At 41.7% G+C, this 26,813-nt stretch overlaps 1 protein-coding gene across 2 annotated transcripts in view; it reads left to right on the forward strand.

Moving 5' to 3' along the window:
• Positions 1–1,022: 1,022 nt before the first annotated feature.
• Positions 1,023–26,813, forward strand: part of pomgnt1 (protein O-linked mannose N-acetylglucosaminyltransferase 1 (beta 1,2-)) — a 53,232-nt gene continuing 27,441 nt past the window's right edge. The window contains exons 1-7 of one of the 2 annotated variants that reach the window (XM_048538893.2): positions 1,023–1,315; positions 9,727–9,829; positions 12,931–13,046; positions 13,364–13,429; positions 16,266–16,379; positions 23,833–23,950; positions 24,192–24,290. In XM_048538893.2, the coding sequence (XP_048394850.1) occupies positions 1,196–1,315; positions 9,727–9,829; positions 12,931–13,046; positions 13,364–13,429; positions 16,266–16,379; positions 23,833–23,950; positions 24,192–24,290 (736 nt within the window). In that variant the 5' untranslated portion in view covers positions 1,023–1,195. The remainder of the gene's footprint in view (positions 1,316–9,726; positions 9,830–12,930; positions 13,047–13,363; positions 13,430–16,265; positions 16,380–23,832; positions 23,951–24,191; positions 24,291–26,813) is intronic. The other variant, XM_048538892.2, reaches the window with a different exon arrangement.

Raw genomic sequence — 26,813 nt, forward strand, 5'->3', positions numbered from 1 at the left:
GCAACCTCTGACCCTAAACAGCTTTACCTTCTGTATCTGTCTGCCATGAGCAACCTTGTCAAAGGCCTTACTGAAGTCCATGTAGACAACATCCACTGCCCTACCTCATCGATCATCTTCGTCCTTAGATTCCTGAGATATAGGGCCCAAAGCGATTTTGCAATTTGTTCATGTCTACCCTTAGATCCCTTTGGCCTTCTACCCCATTATGTTTCTTATCTTCTAATGATTTTAGTTTTCCTTGTTAAGTGCAATAATTCACATTGATCTCGATGTTAATGTCAACTTCCTCAACGGCTCAGGCTAGCCTTTATAATTTATTTTTGTCTAATTTCCAAAATTTGGTACCCTCTGAAAATTCCGGCTTGGACTGACTCACTTTTAAATGTAAGACAGTATTGGAACATTCTCTCCTCGGTGACAGTTCATGAAGCATAGTTAGGCTACAGGCAAATTTCAACTGGGAAACGGCATGTCTAGCCTACTATACATTTAAAGCCTTCAAACAGGTTTTTTTTAAACGAAGTAGTGAACTGCTTGAAATATATTTTTAGAATTTAGAATTGTAACACAATGGACCTCAACGACAGATCTTGCTAAAACAAATACAACAGAATAATATTCGAGGAGGACACATAAGATAACCGGGTTGTGGGGCAAACATTTGGATAAAGTGAGGAAAAAAACAAGGTCTAGACCCGAAACGTCAACCTTCCTGCTCCTCTGATGCTGCTTGGCCTGCTGCGTTCATCCAGCTCTACACCTTGTTATCTCAGATTCTCCAATTCCTACTATCCCTGGACAAAAATAAGATAACCTTAATGTAACAAAACACGGACACGATGATCTAGTTTTTTTGGATAATTGTTTGCAATAAAGGTACCAGTTAATTCTGCTTTGTGGTTCCCCTCAGCAGGTGAGACGGGTGACTCGAACGGCAGGGGGCGCAGAGTTCAAGATGGCGCTTGTGAATACTGTCTATCTGGTGACCGGACCCGGAAGTGAAAGCTGGCTGGGAGGGGGGGGCTCCAGGTTTGGGTAGTGGTCGGAGCCCGGGCGCGGGTGGGTGGATGGGGATGATCTGTCGACCGCAGTAAACGGCGGTGATCGCGGGGCTTCGGCCTGTTCGGGCCGACGCCGGTGTTTCTATGGTGAGGCCCCGGGCTGGCAGTAGCTCTGTCCCCCACTCCGGGTGATGGACGAGTGGAAGCCGAACCCGCGGGCCAAGCCCTTCGTCCCGCGGCGGCACAGGAGCTGGTTCATCGCTTGGAAGTACAGGTTAACGGGACAGCGGTCGGTGAGGAGGCTGTGCCAGGTAAGGAGGCCTCATGTGCCCGTAGGAGTTTGTGGGGGAGGTGGGAGGTCGGTGTTTGTAGACGTATGGCAAAAGAGTATAAAAAAACAGGAAAATGTTACTGTGCCTGTACAAGGCATGAGTGAAACTGCATCTGAAGTGTTGCATACAGTTTTGGTCCCCTTTGCTTGAGGAGGGATTTGGTTGCATTAGAGGTAGTTTAGGGAAAGCTCGCGAGCTTGACTGCAGACATGAGAGGCTTGTCTTAGGAAAAGAGATTGAGCAGTTTAAGCCAAAACACTCTGCAGTTTAGAAAAAAATAGGACGCTAGAGGGATAGACGAAGTAGACATGGAGAGGATGTTTCCTTTTTGTGGGGTAATCTAGACCGAGATGTCAGTTTTTAGATAAGGGGGACCAGATTTAAAACACACGGAGCAATTACTTGTCTCGAAGGGTCATGAATCTCTGGAATTTGTTACTTCAGAGTGTGGTGGATACTTGCACTTTTGAGTGAACTTGAGGAGACAGTCAGTCTGATCTTTTTAAATTAATAATGGATTGAAGGGTTATAGAGAGCAGGTAGGAAAGTGGAGTTGAGATTGAGATGAGCTCATATATGATGTTGAATGGCAGAACAGACATGAAGAGTTATATTGCATAATTCTACTTCTAGTTATGTCCTTTATGTAGTGCCTGTCAGTAGCCTGTAATGTACTTTGTCACATACATGAAAGACAGAAACTAGGAGAAAAAGTATGCGTTTCAGCCCGTTGAGCTCGCTCTTGATGCCTTTTAATGTAGAAAGATTTATCTGCCTCTTATAAATTTCTATTGTCATGGGGGATTTGAACTTGTGCTTCTAAAGCACTAGTAAGATCCATGCATCTACAATCCAATGATATGAGCACTATGTTACCATTCCCTGCTGATTTTCAGATTGTGTTGTGGTTGGATTTGAACCCATGTCCTCAGAGTATTAAACTGGCATTCTGGATTATCAGCCCAATGACATTGCCATTGTCTCCCTTTACAGGCAAGCACTCCTGATTTTTCTGTGACCTTTACCATGGTTTACCACAACATCTTTCTCCTACATTCCTGCACAATATTGCTTAATTGGTCTCAGACTGCTGTCAGCTTATTCCATTCTTATCTGTTTAGTGTTCTCATGCTGTTTCATCTAGTGTCCTCCTATGTTTTTTTTCTGGGCCTTTTTCAGTTTCTGTCATAAAAATAAGGAAATTCCTGAATGGTTTTGACAGGGTAGATGTGGACAAGATGTTTCCTATTCTGGAAGAATCTAGATGTAAGGATCACTTTTAAAAATAATAGCTTGTGTATTTAACACAGATAAACAAAAAAGTCTATCTCCCAGAAGGTAAGAAGTCTTAGAACTTTCTTCCTGCAAAGTGGTGAAAGCAAAGCCTTTGAATATTTTTAACTGAGAAGTGGATCAAGGGGTGACATGTTATTGGGTAGCCAGGAATGTGGATTTGAGTTAAAATTATATTTAGCTATGGGCTTAATGATGGAGCAATCTCAAAGGGCCAAATGGCCTACTCCTCCTACTTTTCCTTGTTTGTCTCTTCATATGTATCAATGTGCTGTCCCTTTGTGCCAACATCAAATGCACACATGGGTTTTTATGTGTCACAATCCTGTTGGAGACCATTAATGTATAAAAGAAAGAAAAAATACAATTATGCAGTAATTGGCTGTTGAACTATGTCTCAAAATTACGTTTCAAAACAAAACAAACTTTATTGTCTTAAAAAAAGTTAATCAAAGTTAGTACGATTAATTTAACAAGATAGCTTATAAGGGCTTATGCTGTATTTGCAACTTGTGCCACATGTCAGCTGTGGCTTGGTAACATTTTTGCCTCTTATTCCAGGACATGAGCATAAGTTACTTGCAGACACACCAACACAGTACTGAAAGAGTATTACATAGAACATAGAACATTACAGCGCAGTACAGACTCTTCAGCCCTCGATGGTTTTACATGTCGGCGCAACAATGTGAAGGCCATTTAACTGTGTTAGCCCTGCACTGTGTTAGAGCTTCTGTCTTTTAAATGAAGCATTAAGCTGAGGTCCCACGTGCCCTGCTGGTTGGTGTAAGAGAGTCTGTGGTGCTGTTATGAAATAGAACAGAGGAGTTAGCCCTGATGTTCTGGTCTTTATTTATTTCTCCGCATCACAAAATACAAATATTTGATGAGCAATCCTCATCGCAGGCCACCACACATGCTGTGTACATTATTACTCATCTTTGGTAGGTTTGCAGCCACCTTCCCCTCAAGGCAGGGATATGTAGGTTTTGTTTTGTATGGAATGGTCAATGAAAACCACTTGCTAGTTCAATGAGAGCAGACTCTTGCCTTAAACAAGATGCTCTTCATTTCATATTACCAACTAAGTACAAGTTACACTGATGTAATAATTAAAATGTTACAGGGACTGTGAGGATGACATGGATAGCAGTTCTCACTCATTTGAGATCCTAACCTGTTCTCCCACCGTATTCATTTCATATTACATTAGTTGATGCTAAAGACACTCGTTGGTGTTAACCATTTCAGACCTCGCCTCTCTATATGACACTTTCTCCAACCTTTTTTTAAAACTCATTTTTAATTTTCTCAGTTTGTGTACGTAACTACATTTATCACCACCCCATCTCCTCCAAGTTTGTGACTTAAATACGTGTAGTTTGGATGTTTCCGCGTTCTCTGTCACCATGTTCTATCTGGATTGAGAAAACTGGTCATTCTCTAGGTTGCAAACTGTTGATATTCTGTTCTTCACAAGAGGAACTTTAATGTCTTGGATTTCATTTGTGATGAATGTCTTTCCTACTCAAACCAACTTTTGCAATTCATGACTTAAAATCATGAGTAAGTTCTGGACCAAGTGCAGGTAAATTTGATTAGTGTAGTTTGGTGTTTGTAGATCAGCATAGACATGGTGGGCCGAAGGGCCTTTGTCAGTGCTGTACGATTTTGACCTTTCCTTAACAGAGGATGTTCACTGCACTGTTGTAAGTGGCAATTTACTTCATGTAGTGTCCTGGATTGCTAAACATGGGTTGTCGGTTCTTAGTGATGGCTTCCGTAGCATTGTATAGACCACATCATCACATCTTCAATCTGCTATTAATTCTTTGCTAAATTGGATAGATTGTTTATTTTAACTTTTTGATTAGGCTGTAACCTTTCAAATAGCCTGAGGCAGTATTAGTGAAGCCACCATATTCACTTCCTCTTTTTCTGCTTTGGAGGATTGCTTCTGGCGTGGCAAGATCTGTCACTCTTACTGTGAATTCTTCCTGGGAAGATCAGGAAACAGTTCACGGTCACATCCTTGACTTGTCCGTCCTCCCCTGACTGACCAACCACCATCCTAACTCGCCACCTACACTCACCTTTACTGGCTCCATCCCCGCGCCCTTGACCTGTCCGTCTCCTCTCCACCTATTTACTCCATTATCCATTTTCCATCCACCTCCCCCTTTCTGTCTATTTATTTCAGAATCCTCTTCCCCATCCCTGTTTCTGAAGAAGGGTCCAGACCGAAACATCAGCTTTCCTGCTCCTCTGCTGCTTGGCCTGCTGTGTTTATCTAGCTCTACACCATGTTATCTCAGATTCTTCAGCATTGGCAGTTCCTACTATCTCCGAATCAATTTTAACCCCACTGCGAAGCCTCTTCTAAGGATGCCTACCTTGGAGAAGTTACCCTCCTCCCTCTGAAAGACCTCAGTGGCTCTCTCTTCCACTGCAAACCCCTCGTAATCTCTTTGGCCCTGAAACTGCTCAACCACGTCCTGAAGCAAACCTGGTACTACAGCCACATTGCATTTCTTGGTTACCTGCCTACGGAATTGGATTATCCCCAATGGACTACAGTATACATTCAGGCCTTCCGTTGTTGGTCCCAACCACAACGACCGCTACACACACAACATTCAGATCCTTCAAAATTGTTTCTCTCTGCGACGACTCAAACACACACTTGCAGCAATGTGCCGGCATCTCCTGGCACTACAATCAAGCCTATCCCAGCTCAGAGCCTCCTCTCCCAGGCCTGCAAAGGACCTCGTGTTTTTCATTCTTTGCAGGATCCACAACCTCAACTCATGATTCTATTCTGCCTTATTGGACACTTAAAAACCAGTAAGTATACTAAACTTACTGGTACCTGCCACCCAACACAGGCTTCTTCCGCCCCCTAAATCCCCAACCCTACCCCGGATTTTCCCCACAATGTGCCCGCCGCCATTGGCTATGTGGCCACTATTGGAGCACTGGATGACGCCACTCCGCTGGGTACGTCACTTCAGTACAGCGAATGCTGTCGATACCGTTGCCTCCATTTCTGAGACTATTGATGACTGCTGATATCGAAGATGCACCTACCGTTGCTGCCGCTGCCAACATCCAGGAGCTGACACTGCCCTGCCCACCGCCTCCACAGCCAACAGCTCCAGAGAATACAGTAACACCCAGCGCTGCCGGGTCTTCACCATCTCTACTACACCCCCCCCCCCCTCCAGCCGCTGCCGCCAGACTTCTCTCTCTGAGGATGAATGGTCAGTCCTCAGTAAAGGACTCCCCTTTATCCCTCTGCACCCTAACGACAACGAATACTGCTCACATTTGGATGTTAAACAGTTTTTCTGCTGTTGCTGCCTCCGTCTCCACACCTACTACTTTAATCGCAAACCTAATCCTCCCCTCTACTGACCCTCTCTCCTGTCTCCAACACACCACCACCTCCTGGACACCACCCTAAGGCTGCCTACCTTCCCTCGACCTCTTCGTCTCCAAATTCCACCGAGACATCGATCGCCTCAACCACTTCACCCACAGAACGTGCAGCCCTCTGCTCCAGCCCTAACCTCACTATAAAACCTGCAGATGAGGGAGGCGCTGTTGTAGTGTGGCACACTGACCTCTATCACCGAGGCCAGATGCCAGCTCTCTGACACCACCTCCTACCACTCCCTTGATCACAATGCCACCCCTGACCAACAAACCACCATCTCCCAAACCATCCACAACTTCATCACTTCAGGTGACCTCCCGTCCACAGTCCCCAACCTTATCGTTCCCCAACCCCGCACCGCCTGCTTTTATCTTCTTCCCAAAATCCACAAACCTGACTGCCCTGGTCGACCCATTGTCTCCGCCTGCTCCTGCCCCAATAAACTTATCTCCACCTATCTCGACTCCATTTTCTCCCCCTTGGTCCAGGAACTCCTCATCTACATCCATGACAGCACCCACACCCTCCATCTCCTCCAAAACTTCTGATTCCCTGGTCCCCAACACCTCGTCTTTACCATGGACGGCCAGTCCCTGTACACTTGCATTCCCCATGCAGATGGCCTAAAGGCCTTTCGTTTCTTCCTGTTCCGCAGGCCTGACTAGCCCCCCTCCACTGACACCTTTATCCACCTAGTTGAACTCGTCCTCACCCCTAACAACTTCTCCTTCAACTCCTCCTACTCGCTACAGACAACAAGGGTGGCCGTGGGTACCCGCATGGGCCCAAGCTATGTCTGCCTCTTTGTAGGTTACATGGAACAATCCCTCTTCCCTACCTACACTGGCCCTAAACCCCACCTCTTCCTCCACTGCATTGATGACTGTATCGGCGCTGCCCTGTGCTCTCACGAGGAGCGTGAACAGTTCATCCACTTCTCGAACGCCTTCCACCCCAACGTTAAGTTCACCTGGACCATCACTGATACCTCTGTCTCCTTCCTGGACCTCTGTCTCCAACTCTGACAACCACCTTGAAACCGATATCTATTTCAAGCCCACCCACTCCCACAGCTACCTAGAATACACCTCCACTCGTCCACCTTCCTGCAAGAATGCTGTTCCCTATTCCCAGATCCTTGGCCTCCACCGCATCTGCTCCCGAGGTGAAGCATTCCACCCCGGACATCCCTGATGTGCTCGTTTTTCAAGGACAGCAACTTCCCCTCCACAGCGGTCGAAAAACGCCCTTGACCGCATCTAGTGTTTCCCGCAACTCATCCCTCACAACCCCTCCCTGCAACAACAACGAAAACAGAATCCCCCTTGTCCTCACATACCATCCCACCAACTTCCAGATTCAACGTATCATCCTCCGCCACTTATGCCATCTGCAGTGTGACCCCACTACCAAGCATGTTTTCCCTTCCCCATTCTTATCTGCTTTCCGAAGGGACCACTCTCTCCAGGAGTCCCTTGTCTGCTCCACACTCCCCTCCTGCCCCACCACACCCAGCACTTGTCTCTGCAACTGCAGGAAGTGCTACACCTGCCCCTACACCTCCCTCCTCACCCCCATCCCAGGCCCCACGAAGACCTTCCACATGGAACAGATGTTCACCTGCACATCTGCTAATGTGGTATATTGTATCCGCTGTTCCCGATGTGGCATCCTCCACATCGGGGAAACCAAGCGGAGGCATGGAGATCGCTTTGTGGAACGCCTATGCCGAGTTCGTGACAATCGACTGCACCTCGCAGTTGCAAACCTCTTCAACCCCCCCTCCCACTCCTTAAATGACGTCCACCCTGGGCCTCTTGCAGTGCCACAATGATGCCACTCAAAGGTTGCAGGAGCAGCACCTCATATTCCGCTTGGGAACCCTGCAGCCCAATGGTATCAATGTGGATTTCACAACTTCAAAATCTCCCTGTCCCCAACCTCATCCCAAAACCAGCCTGGCTCACCCTGCTTCCCTGACCTGTCTGTCTTTTCTCCCACCTATCCACTCTTCTCACCTTAACACCCATCCCCGCATCCTTGACCTGTCTGTCTTCCTTTGACTGACCAGCCTCCATCCCATACTCCTCACCTTCACAGGCTCCATCCCCGCCCCCTTGACCTGTCCGTCTTCTCCCACCTATCTGCTTCTTTATCCATCGTCCATCCGCCTCCCCACTCTCTCTTTCTCTCTCTCTCTTTCTCTCTCTCTCTCTCTCTCTCTCTCTCTCTCTCTCTCTCTCTCTCTCTCTCTCTCTTTCAGAATCTCGTTCCCCTCCCCCATTTCTGAAGGGCCCAGACCCGAAACATCAGCTTTCCTGCTCCTCTGATGCTGCTTGGCCTGCTGTGTTCATCCAGCTCTAAACCTTGTTATCTCAGTTCGCATTAGAACTTGCGTTTTCTGAATCCTGTCAGCGTTTGACAACAAACTTAAATCTGTCATAGCAATTTGTTCACTAAGCTGTGCTGCACTCCGTAGTTACTTCAGTTGAGGATGCTTCTGTTAGCCCAAGTGGAGTACATGGCTCATTAGTTGTTTGATTTTTGTTTGTTTGTAAATTCATTAGGATGTCAGCATTGCTGATCTCTTGCTGCCTTTGAGAAGGTGATGGTGAGCTTCCTTTCTGAATTGCTTGAGTCCGTGTGTTTGTAGGTAGACCACAATGCCTTTAGGGAGGGCATGCCAGGATTTTGACCCTGTGACTCTGAAGGAACAGCAATATGTTCCCAAGTCAGGATGCTGAGTGGCTTGGAGGGGTCCTGCAGATGTGTTGTACCCATGTACCTGCTGACCTTGTCCTTCCAGGTTGGAGTGGTTGCAGGGTTGGAAAGTTATGTCTGAAAATCATTAGTCAGTTTCTGTCGTGCATCTTGTGGATGGGACACACTGCTACTTCTGAGGTTGGTGGTGGGGTGCTGGATGTTTATAGATGTAGTGGCAACCGAGCTGGCTGTTTTGCCTGGGATGTTCTTCAGGATGGTTGGAGCTGCAGACATCCAGGCAAATGGGGAATATTCCATAACACCCCTGACTAGAACCTTGGAGTTGGTGGGCAGACCTTTTGGAATAGGATACTCACTGCAGGATTCCTAGGCTCTGACTTACAGTTGCAGCCACTGCATATATATGGTTAGTCCAGACCAGTTTCTAGTCCATTTTAAACCCTGAATGGTCATATTGGTGATTTCAATGAAGGTAATAGTATATAATGTCAAGGGATAATGGTTAGATTTTCTCATATTGGAAATGGTCATTGCTTGGCACTTGTATGGCATGAATGTTACTTGACGCTTGTCAGCACAAACCTGGGTATTGGACAGCTCTTAGTGTATTTGAATATGGACTGCTTCAGTACCTGAGGTGTAATATATGATGCTGAACATTATGCAGTCCTTGTTGAAATTTAATTCATCTTTATGATGGATGGAAGGTCATTTTAACAGCTGAAGTCTGATTTAATAATTCTGGTGTGCTAGCTATCCTTGAGAGTTGGACCATGCCCAAGTTTGTTTATTTATTTGAATTATTTTTATTTAAATGGCTGTATAACCCATAAAATACATTCGTTTTAGTGGTTCGTTGTTGTTTATTCTTCAACTCGAATGTTTGCTCCTTCTGATACTGAGCACCAATTTGAATAGGCATTTATTTATTTTCCAGACGGCTGCATTGCTGTTTCTACTTGTGACCGTTATCGTCAACATCAAACTTATTTTAGATACAAGGAGAGCTGCAGCTGAGGAGGAATTAATAGAAGATTATGGTAAGATTTTGTGAGCTGCTTTATAATCTATTTCCTATGTTAATGGTGCCACTGTATATAAATACAAACAGTTCATTATTGGTGGGATACAGCGAGAGAGAGAAGAATGCATTTAGTTCTCTATTGAATTGAAATTGTACAACCTTCCTAATGACGAGAGAGTGGTCAGTAGTGCATCTTTTGACTCCTAATATAACAATGCACTTTAGAAGGTAATGATTTACACTGAAAAACTGTGATCTTGCAATCAAGTTGGCAAGCTTATTTCTTTTGTAGTACAGGTCACTGTAGCCTTTTGAGTCTAGAACCAGCTTTTACTATCTTTGCACAATAGTCAACATCAAATATTAATAGAGCAAAAGCTTGATTATAAGGTAATATGTTGATCCATGGGTTTATAACTGATATTGCAGCTTTGCTTTTTTTCTTCTCTAATTTGTTATTCTTTAGGAGTGGCCTGTGCACAGCTCACTCGATAATTATCCAATTGCACGCTGGGCATACCATCTCTTTAAATTCCAATGCATGTATAATTTTTTTATAAGTCAAAGGAAGTAGATTTTGCTTTGTGATGTTACATTGTGTTTTTAATATTGGAATTTCTAGTGTTTGATTTAAAGAACACAGTATTGTACATTAAAACATACCAGTGACCTACCTTAAATTATTTTGATACACGATTTAGAAACCTCGAGTGATGTGGCTTGTTCCAGTGCTGACTGTTTGGTAGTTTGTATTAAATTAACCCACTCCACCCACCACCCCCACCCCCCAACCATCCCCCCAATCTCTGCACTCCTCTGATGTTTCCCCCTTCAAATATTTATCTAATTCTCTTTTGAATGTTTCTCTTAAATCTGGAGAAGTAGTTTCCTCATGCTGCCACTGGGTCTCTTATTGATCACCTTCAATCTGCCTTCTCTGGTTACTGATCTGTCTGCCACTGGAAACAAGTTTTCCTTACTTTATTGAGCCACTCATGATGTGTACACTTACAGCAGTGAAGATTAAGATCTTGCTGTAAAGGGAACAACGATATCTACTAATACTCATATCTGGAGTCCTGATCTCTCTTTCTGCATGCCTTTGGAGACTTTATAAAAAATCCCAAGAAAGGTGCCAAAGATTGAACGTAATACTTTAATTGAAAGCCAACTATTGTTTTATAAAGGTTTAGTACAACTTCTTTCGATTTTATAGTCTTGTTTCATTATTAATAAAGTCAAGGAATGCAAATGTTTTTTTAACAGCCTTCTCAACTTATCAGTCCTTCCTTTAAAGACTAGTTGTCCATGCACTCCAGATTCCTGCACCACTTTTTAAAATTTACCATTTTGTTTACGTTATCTCCCGTTTTTCCCACCAAAAGGCATCATGGCACACTTGTTATAAATTTCACCTGCAATGTGCTCGCCCACTTCGCCCGTCTGTCTGTTCTGTTGAAGTTCTGTTAACATCCTCCTCACCGCATACGGCATTTGAAATTTATATTAGAGGCATAATTTCCAAGTCTTCCCAAGGTTTGCTGCAATCAGATGCGAATTTGTGAGACCACTCCCAGCGTAATATGTCAAGTTTTGATTTTCTTAGCCAAAAAATGTATGTAACTTGAGAAGGGATGGGTGGGGAGGGAGTTACCTAAAACAAAGGTTTATTGGATTGATTGCTGAAAATAGAGAGTTAACTTATGAGGAGTCATTGTCCTGGTTGACAGTGTTCTCTTTAGTTTGGAAAAGTGAGAGTTAATCTCAATGAAATAAAGTAAAAGTTTGAGAGAGTAGGTGCAAAAAGGCAGTTTCCCTCAGCTGACAGCCTAAAGCAATGTCATAATATTAGGGTAAGCGATCAGCCATTTAGGACTGATATAGGTTTTTTTTTCCCCCAGGACAACTGTGAATCTGAGATTTCTGTACTCCAGAGAGTTGTGAATGCGCAATATTTAAATATATTTTAGACTGTTCAATTGATATGGTCATAGGCAATGAAAGGGTATGGGGATTAGTTTGTAGAGTTGTAGTCATAGTTCAACCAGCATTTTATTGAAAGATGGATCTGGCGTGCGAGCCAAATGGCCTTCATTTATTCCTATTTCTAATATTTTTGAACACCTGCATTTCATGTGTTATAGCTACCATGACTAACCAATTTAGGTTTGTTCGTTAATTGTCATCTTAAAATCACTGTTGTATCTCCCTCTGTTTTTGTGATGGCATAGGTTAGCATGTTAGTGAGTGCCATGGTTGCTATGTCATCCAGTTGGTGTATGAAGATGTTTGCAATCAATCATTAATGGCAGTAATATAAGCATCATATATGAATTCATACAATCCCCACATTGCAGAAGGAGACCATTTGGCCCATCACGTCCTCACTGACCCTCTGAAGAACATCCCACTTAGACCCGTTCTATCCCTGTAACCCTGCATTTCTGATAGCCACTCCATCTGGCCTGCACATCCCTAGACACCATGGGGCAATTTCCAATCCACCTAGCTTGCACATCTTTGGTCTGTGATCCTCCTCTACAAGTGAATAGCAGGAAGTAAGGCCCTGTTTATTTTGGTTTAGTAAACCTGCAGTAAAAATGTTCTTGGAGTTTGTATTACTTACTAGAACCTTTTCTATGCTAATTAATTCTTTAACATCTTTTAGATGGTTTCGTTAACGATCAACGATCGAAACATCAAAACCTACTGGTTTTATGTTTGGACTAGTATTTTTTTAGAAGAGGAACAACTGACATTAGTAAAAGTGACAATGAAGCTATAAGATTATTGTTTAGAACAAAATTGACTCACCAGTGTCCTTTCGATGAGCCTATATGTCTCAGTCTGTCACCAAAGTGGTTGACTTCTAGCTGCCTTCTGAAGTGGTTGAGAAGTGCTCTTGTTGAATCAACAGCTTTAAAAGGCCTCCAACTACCATGACCTTCTCAAAGCTTTTGAGATAGCTAGCAATGTTTATATTTTTAAAAATGGATATTGTGCAACAGTTTACTATGCTAGAGTTAGCTATTGTGTAAAAATCAGTTCTTTTACCTATTTACAGTCAGTCTATTATGGATTTGGTTTAAAGGACTTATTTTCTTATTCCTATGGCAGATAATATCATACCCAATATGGAAACTGCTCGCAGGCCATCGCATGGCCGGAAGGTCCTGGACATTGAAGTCTATTCCAGCAGATCAAAAGTCTATGTTGCTGTTGATGGAACGACAGTAAGTGCGATTTCACTGCTTTGTTTAATCCTAGAAGTACATTCATGTACAACTGTAGTGTTCTTCCTAATATGAACTGTACATAAGGGAATAATTATGGGAAGTCGAGAATTTCTTTTGTCAGTTGAAGATAGTCTATGAAATAGTAAATAAAGACATCAGATGTATTGTAACTAATTGTATTTCCTTTGTGCTTTTTATCTGCTTTCAAGTATCATGAAAGAGCCCTTCTTATTTTTCATGGGAGGAAGAGGCAATCATGCTGTGTTCCTTGCTTATTGATTCATTGGATGCACTTTCATATTTTACTGTTATAGGTCCTTGAGGATGAAGTAAAAGAGCAGGGTCGAGGAATACACGTCATTGTTTTGAATCAAGCTACAGTAAGTAGTCTGCACAAGGAAGAGTAAGACTTCATCCACCCACATAAACGAGCATTTTGTGCCTAGTTTCAAACACTAACAGGGTATAAGGGACACAATTCAGATATTAACCAAATAACATGCATGCATCATCTAGAATCCTAGAATGACATGGTCCACAAGAGTGCCATTTGACCTTTGTTTCAGTGCTGATAGTTTGGTAGTTATATCAAATGAAACCACACCCCTCCTTTCCCCCTGCAGACCTCTAATGTTCTGGTTTTTTGAATGTTTATCCAATTCTCTTTTGAATATTTCTATTAAGTCTAGTTCCATTTTATTTTCATGCAGCACATTTTAGCTTATGATAATTTGCCTTCTTTATATGAGAGTAGTTTCTTAATGTTTTCAATTGGTCTGTTACCATAAATGTTAAATTTGCCTCCTCTGGTTACTGATCTCTCTCCCACTGAAAACATCTCTTCGTACTTTATTGAACGATTTGTGATTTGTATCCCCACAGCAAACAAGAGCCTTTTGGGTTCAGTCAGCAAAACATATTAACAAGGTCAGGAGAATACAAAGAAAATGTGAATATGAAAAATTCCTGGAGTTATTTTGGCATTACATGACATGACATTATGTTAAGGTGTGCCCAATTATGAAGGAATGGATAGCAGCAAACAGGGTAGAAAGGAAGAAGAATGCTTCCAGTGATTTGAAAGAGGAACCTCTGATACAAGGTTAAATCTAAGATTCAGGAGAAACTAGTGAGGCTTTACAACCCGCCTCAGGGTTTAGCAATTGAAGCAGAAACTGTCAACGTTTTAGGTTTGAAAGGTTTTGAAAATAAGAGGATTACAGGTACAGGTGAGTAAACTTCATTAGAGTTTCTTTTGTTCCTCTGGAGGATGAATGCAGACAGTGACTGGTTGAACCTGTTTCCATGTTGTAGATTCTGGATTATTGTGTACATAGTACCACAGATGGTTTGCGATACCCAAAAGCCTTTCAGAATCAGTGAAAGTAATATCATTAAGCACATTTTAACCTGTGAAGCAAAAGATAGAAAGGCCTTTGTGAAAGTAGAACTTCGGTTTTCAAAAACTGCCGTTCACATGTTCAGAATGTCCCCAAAACTTCTTTTGAAGAATTGTCACTGTTGAGAGAAGTTCTGTGGTTGAATCACGATGTAAATATTGATATTAGCCCTCAGTTTAAAAGAGTTATGCTCAATAAATAAAATTCTGTTCAAACTCTACAAATGGAAGGCATATCTATGGAAAAGGCAGAGTTTGTAAAAATATTCTTTGGATTACCAGTATGTGCAAACTTTTTTATAAGTAGCTTTTTTAAATGTATAGGATAATAATCTGTTTTGTTTGTGGTTATCATTGTATCTTTTGAGAGACAACTTTTGGTGCAAAAGTAAGTCCAGTGTAAATCCCCTTAGACATAGCATTGTTTTATCGTGAGCTTCATGGAGAGAGGCTTCAAGTATGCAATTGGAATATAAATGAAAATTGAGTAGCAATGTATCTGATTAACCAGTGGAGCCTGCAGAAAGAATCACTAATAGCTGAATTTAAGTGGGATGTAATGTGTTTATGGAGCAAGAAGAAAATAAAATGGCATGGAATTTAGTGGAAGGAAAGGAATGTACTGTCATCTTTCAGGTAGTTATCTTTGTATTTTAAAGTTTTTAGATATAATCCACACTCTCTGTATTTCCATTTGTCTTCAATTGTTGTGACACCCTTAAAAATATTAGCATGAGCACTTTATTCCTGAGCTTTTACTATTGTTAGATTTCTATTTTCCGCCAGTAAAACACTGATTTGGTGTAGGTACCATAACTTAGTACCAATGACTGAATCTATGCACCTGTTATTAGCTGCAAAAGATCTCTGTAATTGAGGTTCAGATTAACAACCAGTATTGTGGTTACTTATAACTGCACTGATAATCCAAAGCCTTGTTTGGTGTAAATTGTTAATATTTTATTCTTTCATGTTGCTGGAAGTTCCAATATTTATTGCCAATCTGAGTGAAGGCTTTCTAGGCCATCTTAGAAGGCACTTAAGAATCAACTGCATTGCTCTATGTCTGAAGTCTCATTTAGACTAGACTGGGTAGGGATGGAAGATCTAATTTCCTTGAGAATGGAACCAGATGAGTTTCTCCAAAAATTAATGATAGTTGACATCATCACTATTACTGAGACTAACTCTATATTCCAAACTTACCTATCAAATTTAAATTCCGTCACGTACCATCATGGAAGTCCATAGAATGCCATAATTTGTCCTCCAAGCAATAGCCTGGGCTTCTGAATTACTAGTCCAGTGGCATTACCGACTACTCCTGATTTACTTCATCAAACTCCTCATCATAGGTGCAGATCTCATTATTAGAACTCTTGGATTTCATTTTAGGGGGAAAAGAAAAGTTCTAAAAAATATTTTTTGAAAAAAAACCCATTCACATTTGAATGTGATGTTGCTGAAACAAAGTAATCGGGGAGCGAAGTGGCTGCCGTATATTTTGTATTGGCTGGCTTAGAGACTTCCAGCCTTAATGAAAATAAACAAAACATTTTTTCCATGTGCAGTGGAAAACTTTGAAATCTCTTCACTTTTGTATGTTTTGCCTTTTTAGCAAGTGTATTTGATGTGCAGTCAGACTATAATTGATTGAGAGACTGAGTAAAATTGTTATGTTCCAATGTATATCCAGGACTGAAAGATGATTTTAAATCTTTAGGATGTAAAGATATTTGAAATCTTATCAAATACCTTTCTGCAGTTACTGTTAGTGCTAATAATGTAAGAGAATGATTGTTTCTTTTTCTGAACAGGGTCATGTGATGGCTAAACGTGTGTTTGATACGTATTCACCCCATGAAGACGAAGCAATGATTTTATTCTTAAATATGGTCTCTCGTGGAAGAATCCTTCTGTTTACCATCAAGGTCAGTGTAATTTAACATCTTCCACGTACACACGTGGAAGACCAAAAGAGCTGTGCATATTTGGCATTTTTAACTAATTTTGGTTGAAAGGTGGTCACTTTCTACGTTGGCCAGTTGTAAGTTTAATAATTTCCTAAGATTTATAAAAGCAGGAACACCTGAAGAAAGTGACATGCATTAAAACAATTAAATATTTAATATTGGAAAATACGTGTAAGTGAGATCAGTTATAAAATCAGTGTGTTAGTTGCTGATTAGCATTGGTAAAGGCTTCTGGAACTTATGCAGTTTAGTTTCCGAGTTGTGTGGATGGTTTGACTTCTGGTTTTGGCCTTTCTCGGTTTGGGTCTGACTCCAGAATGTCAGCATGATGTATCTGTCGTTTGGTCACCTTCCGATATCTTCTAACAGTAACACTGCCTTTGCTTCTTAACTTTCATCTTTAACTTGCTGTGTACCAGTAATGGAATCACAGAATGCTGCAACTCAGGAGATCATTTGGCCTGGAGCATGCATATTGAATTAGTCTTGACTGGTCTCACTCCTCCACATTTTTCCTGACTTGGGAACTAACCTAGTGGAGTTTTTTTTTGGTCAGTCTCACTGTCATTTTTGTTATTATACACAAACATAATTAGTCATTTCCAGCTAAGAGTGCTGCAAAGAACATCTATGAATATGAAACGATGCCTTTCATTTCTTGTATTTTGGGTGTAGGAGACTTAAAACTGCAACTTAAAGGCTTTATTCTTTGTAATAAGCATATGCATTGTACATAGTTTCACACCCAGAATAGCATAGACCATAAGATTCAGGAGGAGATTTAGGCCATTCAGCCCATCAAGTCCACTCCTTGATCCTAAATGATATGTTTCTCAACCCCATTCTCCTGCCTCCTCCCCATAACCCTTGATCCACTTACTAATCAAGAAACTATCTATACCTCTGTCTTAATACACTCAATGACTTGGGCTTCTGCAGCAACGGGTTCCACAGAGTCACTACTCTTTCGCTGAAGAAATTCCTTCTTATCTCAGTTCTAAAGGGTTGCCCCTTCACCCTGAGGCTGTGCACTAAGGTCACAATCTCTCCTTCTACAGGAAATATTTTCTCCATGTCCACTCTCTTTAGGCTTCTCCATATTCTGCAAGTTTCCGTCAGATTCCCCTCATCCTAGACCATAAGACATAGGAGTGGAAGTAAAGCCATTTGGCCCATCAAGCCCACTCCGCCATTTAAATCATGGCTGGTGGGCATTTCAACTCCATTTCCCTGCACTCTCCCTGTAGCCCTTGATTCCTTCTGAGATCAAGAATTTGTTGATCTCTGCCTTGTACTCTAATGAGTACAATCCCAGGATCCTTAGCCATTCATCATACGTTAAACCTACCTTTCCAGGGATCATCCTTGTGAATCTCTGCTGGACATGCTCCAGGGCTAGTATGTCCTTCCTGAGGTGTGGGGCCCAAAATTGGACACAGTATTCTAAATGGGGCCTAACTAGAGCTTTATAAAGCCTCAGAAGCACATCGCTGCTTTTATATTCCAACCCTCTTGAGATAAACGGCAACATTACATTTGCTTTCTTAATTACGGACTCTACCTGCAAGTTAACCTTTACAGAATCCTGGACCAACACTCCCAGATCCCTTTGTACTTCTGCTTTACAAATTTTCTCACCATTTAGAAAGTAGTCCATGCCTGTATTCTTTTTTCCAAAGTGCAAAACCTCACATTGAATTTCATCAGCCATTTCCTGGACCACTCTCCTAAACTGTCTCAATCTTTCTGCAGCTTCCCCACCTCCTCAGTATTACCTGTCTGTCCACCTATCTTCGTATCATCGGCAAACCTCTCCAGAATGCCCCCGGTCCCTTCATCTAAATCATTAATATACAAGGTGAACAGCTGCAGCCCCAACACTGTACCCAGCGGGACACCACTCGTCACCGGTTGCCATTCCGAAAAAGAGCCTTTTATCCCAATTCCCTGCCTTCTGTCAGACAGCCAATCCTCAATCCAAGCTAGTAGCTCTCCTCAAACACCATAGGCTCTCACCTTGCTCAGCAGCCTCCCGTGAGGCACCGTATCAAAGGCCTCCTAATCTTGTACGAGTATAGATCCAGAGTCCTCAAATACTCCTCGTGACAAGCCCTTCATCCCCCAAGATCATACTTGTAAATTACCTCTGGAAGCCCTCCAATGCCAGCATGTCCTTCCTTCGATTTGGGGCCCGCTTTCAGTATTCCAAGCGTGTCTGATCAAAGCCTTATACAGCCCCAGCAGTACATATGTGCTCTTGTGTCCAAGGCATCTTGAAATGAATGCTAATTTTGTATTTGCCTTCCTAACAGCCAACAATACCTGCATGTTAGCCTTTAGAGAATCTTGGACGAGGACTCTAAAGTTCCTTTGCGCTTCAGATTACTGAAGTGTTTCCGGGTTAAAAAATAGTCTATCTCAATTCTTACCGAAGTGCTTAAGCATGCACCTTCCTAAATTGTATTCCATCTACTACTTGCCTGCACACTTTTCTAGCCTGTCTGAACCCTCTGCAATCTCCCTGCTCACTGATTACCACCTGCCCATTTGTGTTGTTTGCAAACTTTGCAACAATGCCCTCCAATTCCTTCATTCGGATCGTTATTGTTTGGCATTAATCATTAGGGTCCTAACACTTGCCAATATGGAACTTCGCTGGTCACCGGCTACCATCCTGAAAGAGACCACTTTATCCCTATTTTCTGCCTCTGCTAGTCAGCCGATCCTCTGGCCGTTCCAGTACCTCGCTCATAACACCATGGGCTCTTAATTAGCAACTAACTGTGCACCGCCATGTCTAAGGTCTCTGGAAATCCAAATAGATAACATCCACTGGCTCTCCTTTGTCTAACCTCCTCAAAGAATTCTAACAGATGTGTCAAAAGACCTCTGCTTGACGTGCTAACTCAGTCCTATTATACCATGCGTTTCTGAGTACTCTGCAATCTCATTCCTAATAATGGGTTTTATAATCTTACTAATGACTCAGCTCAGGCTAACAGGTGTATTGCTTCCAGTTTTGTGCCTCCCTCCCTTCTTAAACAGGTGTGTTACATTAGCCATTGTCCAGTCCTCTAGGACCCTCCCTCACAAGAGTGATTTGTGAAGTATCGCCATCAATGCCTCCACAATCTCCTGAGCTATCTGCTTCAGAATCCTGGAGTGTAGTCCATCTGATCAAGGGGATTTATCCACCTTGAGACTTTTTGGCTTTTCCAGCACCTTTTCCTTACTGATGGCCCCCACACTCACCACTGCCTCCGACTCTCTTGAAGTTCTAATATGCTGCTGCTATCTTCCACTATGAAGACTGATGCAAAGTACCTATTCAGTTCTCCCCCCATTTCTTTATCCCCTATTGCTATTTCTCCGGTCTCATTTTCCAGCGGTCCAATATTCACACTTCTCCGATCTTTTCCATAAATCTAAACATCTTTTGCAATCTTCTTTTATATTATTGGCTAGCTTACCCTCATATTTTGTCTCCACCTCCCCCAACCCAATTTTTAATTGTCTTGTAGCTTCTAAATGTTTCCCAATTCTCTGGCATCCTACTAATCTTGGCCACATTGTATGCTTTTTTTCTTTTGCTTTAATGCTGTCCCTTTGTCAGTCGTAGTTTCTTCATCCTCCCCTGAATATGTTTCTCCTTCTTGGGATGAATTTTGGCTATACCTGCTAAATTGCCCCAAAAACACCTTCCACTGGTGATCCATTGTCTTCCCTGCCAGGTCTGGTTAAGGTAGTATATTTCAATTTATTATTAAATTCTTGCCTTTTAACTGACCTGAAGTTACTTAGTGGTTTGGAACCATAAACTAAACTGTTCCAATTTGCACTGCAATATCAATGGATTTCAGTAATGAATCTTTTATATAATTTTCAGAAATCACCAGGTTCATTTGTATGAGATCCTAGAATTTAAAATATTAAACAACAATGAAGTTGCTTAGTGTTTGTACTTGTACTCCTACTCAGCCTTTATTCTGTAGTGGAACATGGCTGTCACTGGGTCCGACTGCATTTATTATCTGTCCCTAGCTGCCTTTTGAGAAGATGATAGTGAACTTCCTATCCTGAACCGCTATATGTAGACCCACAATGTCCTTGGGGAATTTCAGATTGACACATAGACAGTGAATTGATGGTGATATATTTCTAGGTCAGGATGGTGAGTGGCTTGGAGTGGAAGTTGTAGGTGTTGATGTTCCTATTTAAGTGCTGCCCTAGTCCTATCAGGTGGCTGCGGGTCAGGGCTTGAATGGTACTGACCAAAGAATGTAAGAATTTCTGTAGGACATCTTGTAGATAGTGCACACTGCTGCTACTGAGTGTTGTTGATGGAATGACTGAATGTTTGTGGATGCAGTACCAATTGAGTGAGCTGCTTTTTCCTGGATGGTGTCTAGCCAGGGAGTATTCCATTACACTCCTCACTAGTGCCTTGTAGCAAGTAGGCAGGCTTTGGGAGTCAAGAGGTGAGTCTTATTTTACCAGGAAAACTTGATGGTGTTTAATTTTTTGTGCTTCATTCCTGGCCATGACCTAGTTATACAAGCGAGATCATCCAGCAGAGGGTGCTATATACTAAACATTTCACATGTTCCTTGTCTATTCCAAAGTTAGTTTGAACCTGTATTGGAATCCCACAATACTGATGTTCTGTATGGTGTGGAGTAGTGCAGGTCAGTCATGGACCTCCAAATTTTCATTTTAAATAGGCTTTGTCCTGTGTGGTTTCGCCCAGAGTGGTGTAGTTTTTTTTAATCTTAGAACTGAGCTCTGCTGAGGTAGCAATGAAGGATCTGATCATTTGGCCATGTATTTAAATCTGTTTAAACATTCTGTAAAGTTACTAATAGGCTTAACTACATTGCTGCATGTGCTTGATGAGGTTACAGTCATTTCCTGAACCAGGTCAGCAGTCATTTTTATTGGGTGTTATGAGTCTAGTTCACTTTCAAAATACACCCACATGCTCTTACTGTTCACCTTGCATCAACTATGCCCGTACTTGTCCCACTTGCCTGCCTTCTGCTAATGCAGCCGCCAATTCCTCAAACTGTGGGAATTTTCTGTTTGTTCACTTATGGAATCTGGGAATTTCTGGCAAGGCTGGCCTTTTTATTAACCTGTCCCCATTTGCTCTTTCTGGACCATTTCATGGGTTACTTGAGACAGTCACATCGCTGTAGATTTGGAGTTGCATGCTGACCAGATCAGGTAAGGATGGTAGGGTTCTCCTGTAAAGGGCCGGACGGGGTTTCAGCAAGTGTTGATAGTTATCATGGTTGCAATTCCTGACACTGGCATTGACTAATTCCACCTGCTGCCCGGATAGGGTTTGAACCATGCACCAAGAGTAATAACCAGGACCTCCGGATTACTAGTCCAGTGACTTTATCACCATGCTGCCACTTCCTCTGATGTACGCTTAATATTTGCCCAGGAGCCAGTGGACTTGAGCTTGAATGCTGGATTCCAGCAAAAGGCACTGCCAAGGGCAGGCGGGTAGGCAGATAGGCCAATATAGACACATTTTCCAAGCTTGGGAGGAAAAAATTATTTGATTAGAAACAAAAATAGCACTGCCCCTCATACCATGATCTCAAGATATAATCTCTGTTCAGCCTGTTGTAAGGTGTCCCAATGAAGCAGAGTGGCATCATCCTTAAAATGTAAACTTTTAAATCTTTCCATAGACTCGAGCTTACTTGTTTCTCAAACCCATTATTCCTTTTTTTTGTGAGGCTGGATGAACACAGCAGGCCCAGCAGCATCTCAGGAGCACAAAAGCTGACGTTTCGGGCCTAGACCCTTCCCAAAACGTCAGCTTTTGTGCTCCTGAGATGCTGCTGGGCCTGCTGTGTTCATCCAGCCTCACGTTTTATTATCTTGGAATTCTCCAGCATCTGCAGTTCCCGTTATTACTGATTCCTTTGTTTTGCTTTTGTTCACTATTATTTCAGTACATTTGTTCATGAATGCAGCCAGGTGGCTCTAATTGTCATGGGGCGGGGGAACAGAGGTGCATGTGGTGTGGGGGTGCGTGTTGGACGGGAGAGGAAGGAAAAGATAAAAATAGGGAGTATCCATGGGCCAAAGTTTAATGGCTAAAAACCTTTGACCTTCGCTACCCTTCGTGACAAGGATTCTACCACCTGAACTTCCCTCCGAGCTACTGACCAGCCTGACTTGGAATTATATTGTTTATTCCTTCAGTGTCACTGGGTCAAAATCCTAGAATTTCCTTTCTAAAGGATTCTATCTACAGCATATTTCTTCAGTGATTCAAGAAGGCAACTCACCACCACCATCTTGAGGGCAACTGGAGATGAACAATAAATGCTTTTTTAAAAATTTATCCACAAGATGAGGGGGGCATCGTTGGCAGCACTTATTGCTCAAAGGGCAGTTAAGAGTCAGACACATTGCTGTTGGTCTGGAGTCATGTGTAGACCAGACCAGGCAAGCATGGCATTTTCCTTTCCTAAAGGACATTAATGAGCCAGATGGGATTTTCTGACAATCAACAATGGATTCACGGCCATCCATTAGATCCTTAATTCCAGATATTTATTGAATTCAAATTCCCCTATCTGCCATGTTGGGATTTGAACCTGGGTCCCCAGAACATTATCAGGGTCTCTGGATTAACAGTCCAGCGATAATACCACTAGGCCATCAAATCCCCTGCTTGGGGTTGCTGACCGACCAACCAACAATGGCCATATTTTAAAAAAAGTCATGATATGAAATGGGGAGTGGTTGGCTTATTTTAAAATTCTTCAGGTACCCAGGTTTGCACAAAGGCTTCTGTGCTGGACACTGATTTCAACAACACTCTGGTCTAAATGCATAAAGGCACTAGTTGAGATGCAGATGATCAAAGTTGTACTAATTCTGTGGTAGCAGAAGGTAGAGAATGCCCATTGTAAGGGCTTAACTGATCCTTGGTTTTCCCAAGCTTGTCTATAAATTGGTTTAGTTGAAATTGAAGTCTAAACCAGTAAAATCAAAGTAACCTGCTGGTGTTATATACTGTCGCTTCCACAGCAATTTTGTCAGATAAAATTTTACATCTTGTACTTTGTGCTTTACAGCTTCCAGGAACTTTATTTTTTTTTAAGCAAGAATTGAATTTGTAAAGCCAATGATTTATTTACCTAATGTGGCCTGTGTCTTGGGGTGCTCCTACAGTTTGGACTTTCTGAAATAAGCCCAGGATGCCTCAGTCACTTGGTATAGGTGCTGAATGTGTACAGAAGCATAAGGGAAAATTGAGATTTTAAAGTCAAACATTGTTTGTTTATGTTGCTATGTTCAATTTAATGCTTCATTATTTCTGTAGTCGCCTATATATGTATTGTAGGAAATAACTGACTTTTTTATCTTTTTTTTAATGATTCAGGATGAAGGATCTTTCCATCTCAAAGACACAGCCAAAAGTCTACTTAAAGGACTGGGTAGTCAGATTGCCTCTTCACTCAGTTGGCGAGACATGTGGACTTTTGTGGTAAAGAAAGGAGGTGCAGTATATGTAAATTTCCTTGAAAATCTGATACAAGCAAACCTTGATTACTGCTATATCCAAATAACTAGAACTTTGTCCCGAGAATAAAAATTCATAATGTTGTCACATTGAAGCATGGATTGTAAAAAAAAAGAATTTTTAAGATCCCAGTGGCAACGTGTCCAGCAGCAGTAAATGGCCGGTAAGATTCATTTGAAATCTGAATTTTACAACTTGTTCACATTTTTTATTGTTAGGCCAAGTATATGGTGAAAAGCATTCAAAGTCTCCAGCATTGGCCACCTGGGGAGATCCTGTTTTGTTGAAGACTGAAGTTCAGCTATCCTCTGCTGAAGGTGAACTTTACATTTTGTGATTTTTAATGTGTAAGTATGTGATCTAAGGCTCACATTATAATACTTATTCTGCAGTTTCTATTACCTTGTTTGTTACTGATTTTTTCTTCGAAGAAGAAACAGCCTTGGGAAAATTTGAAAAATGTTTAGTGAAATCGTAATAATGACTTTTTTTTTAAATGAGAAACCTAACGGAAAGCCCATTGCATAGAGTACATTATATTCCAAATGAAGCATATGACAGTCTTTACCTCTCTACCACTTTCTCACCCATTCCCCCACAATCGAGGGAGCAGTGACATGCAATCTGTTTCTAGCAGAGATTATTGGAAAGCAAATAAAAAAAATACACTGCTTTTTCTTATTTCAGAACTGGGATCTAACCATTCAATCTTTTTTTCAAATCTCCTGTGTTCTTAATGGGATTAAGTTGCTGTCAATATATTTTTTTAATGACATTTATAGTAAACATTTAGCATTTACTTTTTAAAGGACATTTTCATAGATCATATAATTCCATCAGGAGTGCTGAGGTGTCCCTTTCATAGGATAGTTGTAATGAGAGTAGGAATAAAAAGATATGGCAGATAAACCAGTGGCTGAAAAGATGGTGCAATGTTGCAAGGCTATGGATTTTTATATCATTGGGCTTTCATCTAGGGCAGAAAAAACCTCAAAAGGCCTGTTTCACCAGAATTGGAAACGGGCCAATATCCTGGCAGAGAGATTTGCTAGTTCTGGTTCAGGAGCCTTTAAACTAGTAGAGGGGGCTTGGGAGGTGGGCTGCCTAAGTAGCAGTAAAATAGAAAGACAGATGAGGATGATTCTAAATCAGAAAAGAGCAATCCAAATTTGAAAAGGCAGACAAGAGCAAATCACAGAATGAGGTAACTTTGAAAAAGTAAACTATTTATTTCAAGGCAAGGGGCCTTATAAATAAGGCTAATGAACTTGCGGGCATATATGGGAATATGGGACCTGGATGTCATGCTAGTACAGAAACTTGGCTGAGGGAAGGATGGGACTGGCAGCTGTGTTCTGGGTTTTACATGTTACAGGAAAGATAGAAAGGGAAGCGAGAGAAGATGGGGAGTTGTGTTTTTGCTAAGGGAAAACATTACAATTATAATTAGAGTGGATAGTTCTGAGGGATCATCCAGTGAAACTATATGGGTAGAAATAAGAAAAGGATGGTCACCTTGATGGGATTGCACTATTGCACCACCCACCCCCCAACCTGTAGTCAAAGGGAAATTGAGAAGCAAATATGTAAGGAGGTCTCAGACATTTAAGAGTTATTTTCTAAGCATTGATTGGCACTGTCATTGTATTAAAGGCTTGGATGGTTAGGAATTTATTAAATGTGCTCCAGAAAATTTTCTTGATCAATGTGTAAATGTACCTACTAGAGAAGAAGCAAAATCTGACTTTCTCCTGGGAAATGAGGTAGGCAAGTGACCTATGTATTTGGTGAATGCTTTAGGATTAGTGATCATAATTTTTTTAGTTGTAAAATAGTTATGGAAAAAGATAAATCTTCCATAAAAAGTAAAGTTCTTAATTGGAGTAAGGCAGATTGTAATGGTATAAGACAGGAAGGTTCAAAGGTTCGCTGAGCTTTTCCAGCAGTTCTTTTTTGTTCCTGATTTACAGCATCTGCAGTTCTTTCAGTTTTTATTAAGGTTCAAAAGTTATTTGGAGTAGACTGTTCACAGGTAAGGGGTTGACTGACAGGTGGGATGCTTTCAAAACTGTGATTATGGGAGTTCAGAGACCTTATGTCCCTGTTAGAGTAAGGGTAAGGCTGGTAAGAGTAGGGAACAATGGATGAATAAAGATTGAGGTTCTAGTCAGGAATAAGAAGGAATCCACTATTACATAACTGGGATCAAATGAATTTCTTGCAAGAGTATAAAGAGTGTGGGGCCATTCTTAAGAGAGAAATTGAGAGGGCAAAGAGGGAATGTGAGATAGCTTTGCCATATAAGGTTAAGGATAATCCAAAGAGATTACACAAATATATTAAGAGCAACTAGAGAGAGAGAGAGAGAGAGAGAGAGAGAGAGAGTAGAACCCCTTACAGGTCAGCGAGGTCATCTGTGTTGAACCTCAGGAGATGGGAGCGATACTAATTGAATTTTTCACATCAGAAAGAAATGGAGGCAAGAGAATTCGGGGAAGTAAATATTGATGCTTTGAAAAAAGTTCATATTGAAGAAAAGGAAGTGCTGGAGGTCTTAGAAGATTTAAAGGTGGATAAATTTCCAGGACCTGCTAAAGAGTATCCCAGGACATTGGGAAAACATTGCAGGGACCCTAGCAGAAATTTTTGTATCATCTATAAGCATGGATGAGGTGCCTGAGGACTGGATGTTGGCTAGTGTTGTGCTTTTATTTTAAGAAAGGCTGTAAGGACAAGTCTGGGAAGCATAGACCTATGACCATAACATCAATGGTGGGTAAATTGTGGAGGTGATGCGAAAAGATAGAATTTACATGCATTTGGAGAGGCAAGGACTGATC

Source organism: Stegostoma tigrinum, chromosome 8 (genome assembly GCF_030684315.1).
Source record: "Stegostoma tigrinum isolate sSteTig4 chromosome 8, sSteTig4.hap1, whole genome shotgun sequence".
Taxonomy (NCBI): Eukaryota; Metazoa; Chordata; class Chondrichthyes; order Orectolobiformes; family Stegostomatidae; genus Stegostoma; species Stegostoma tigrinum.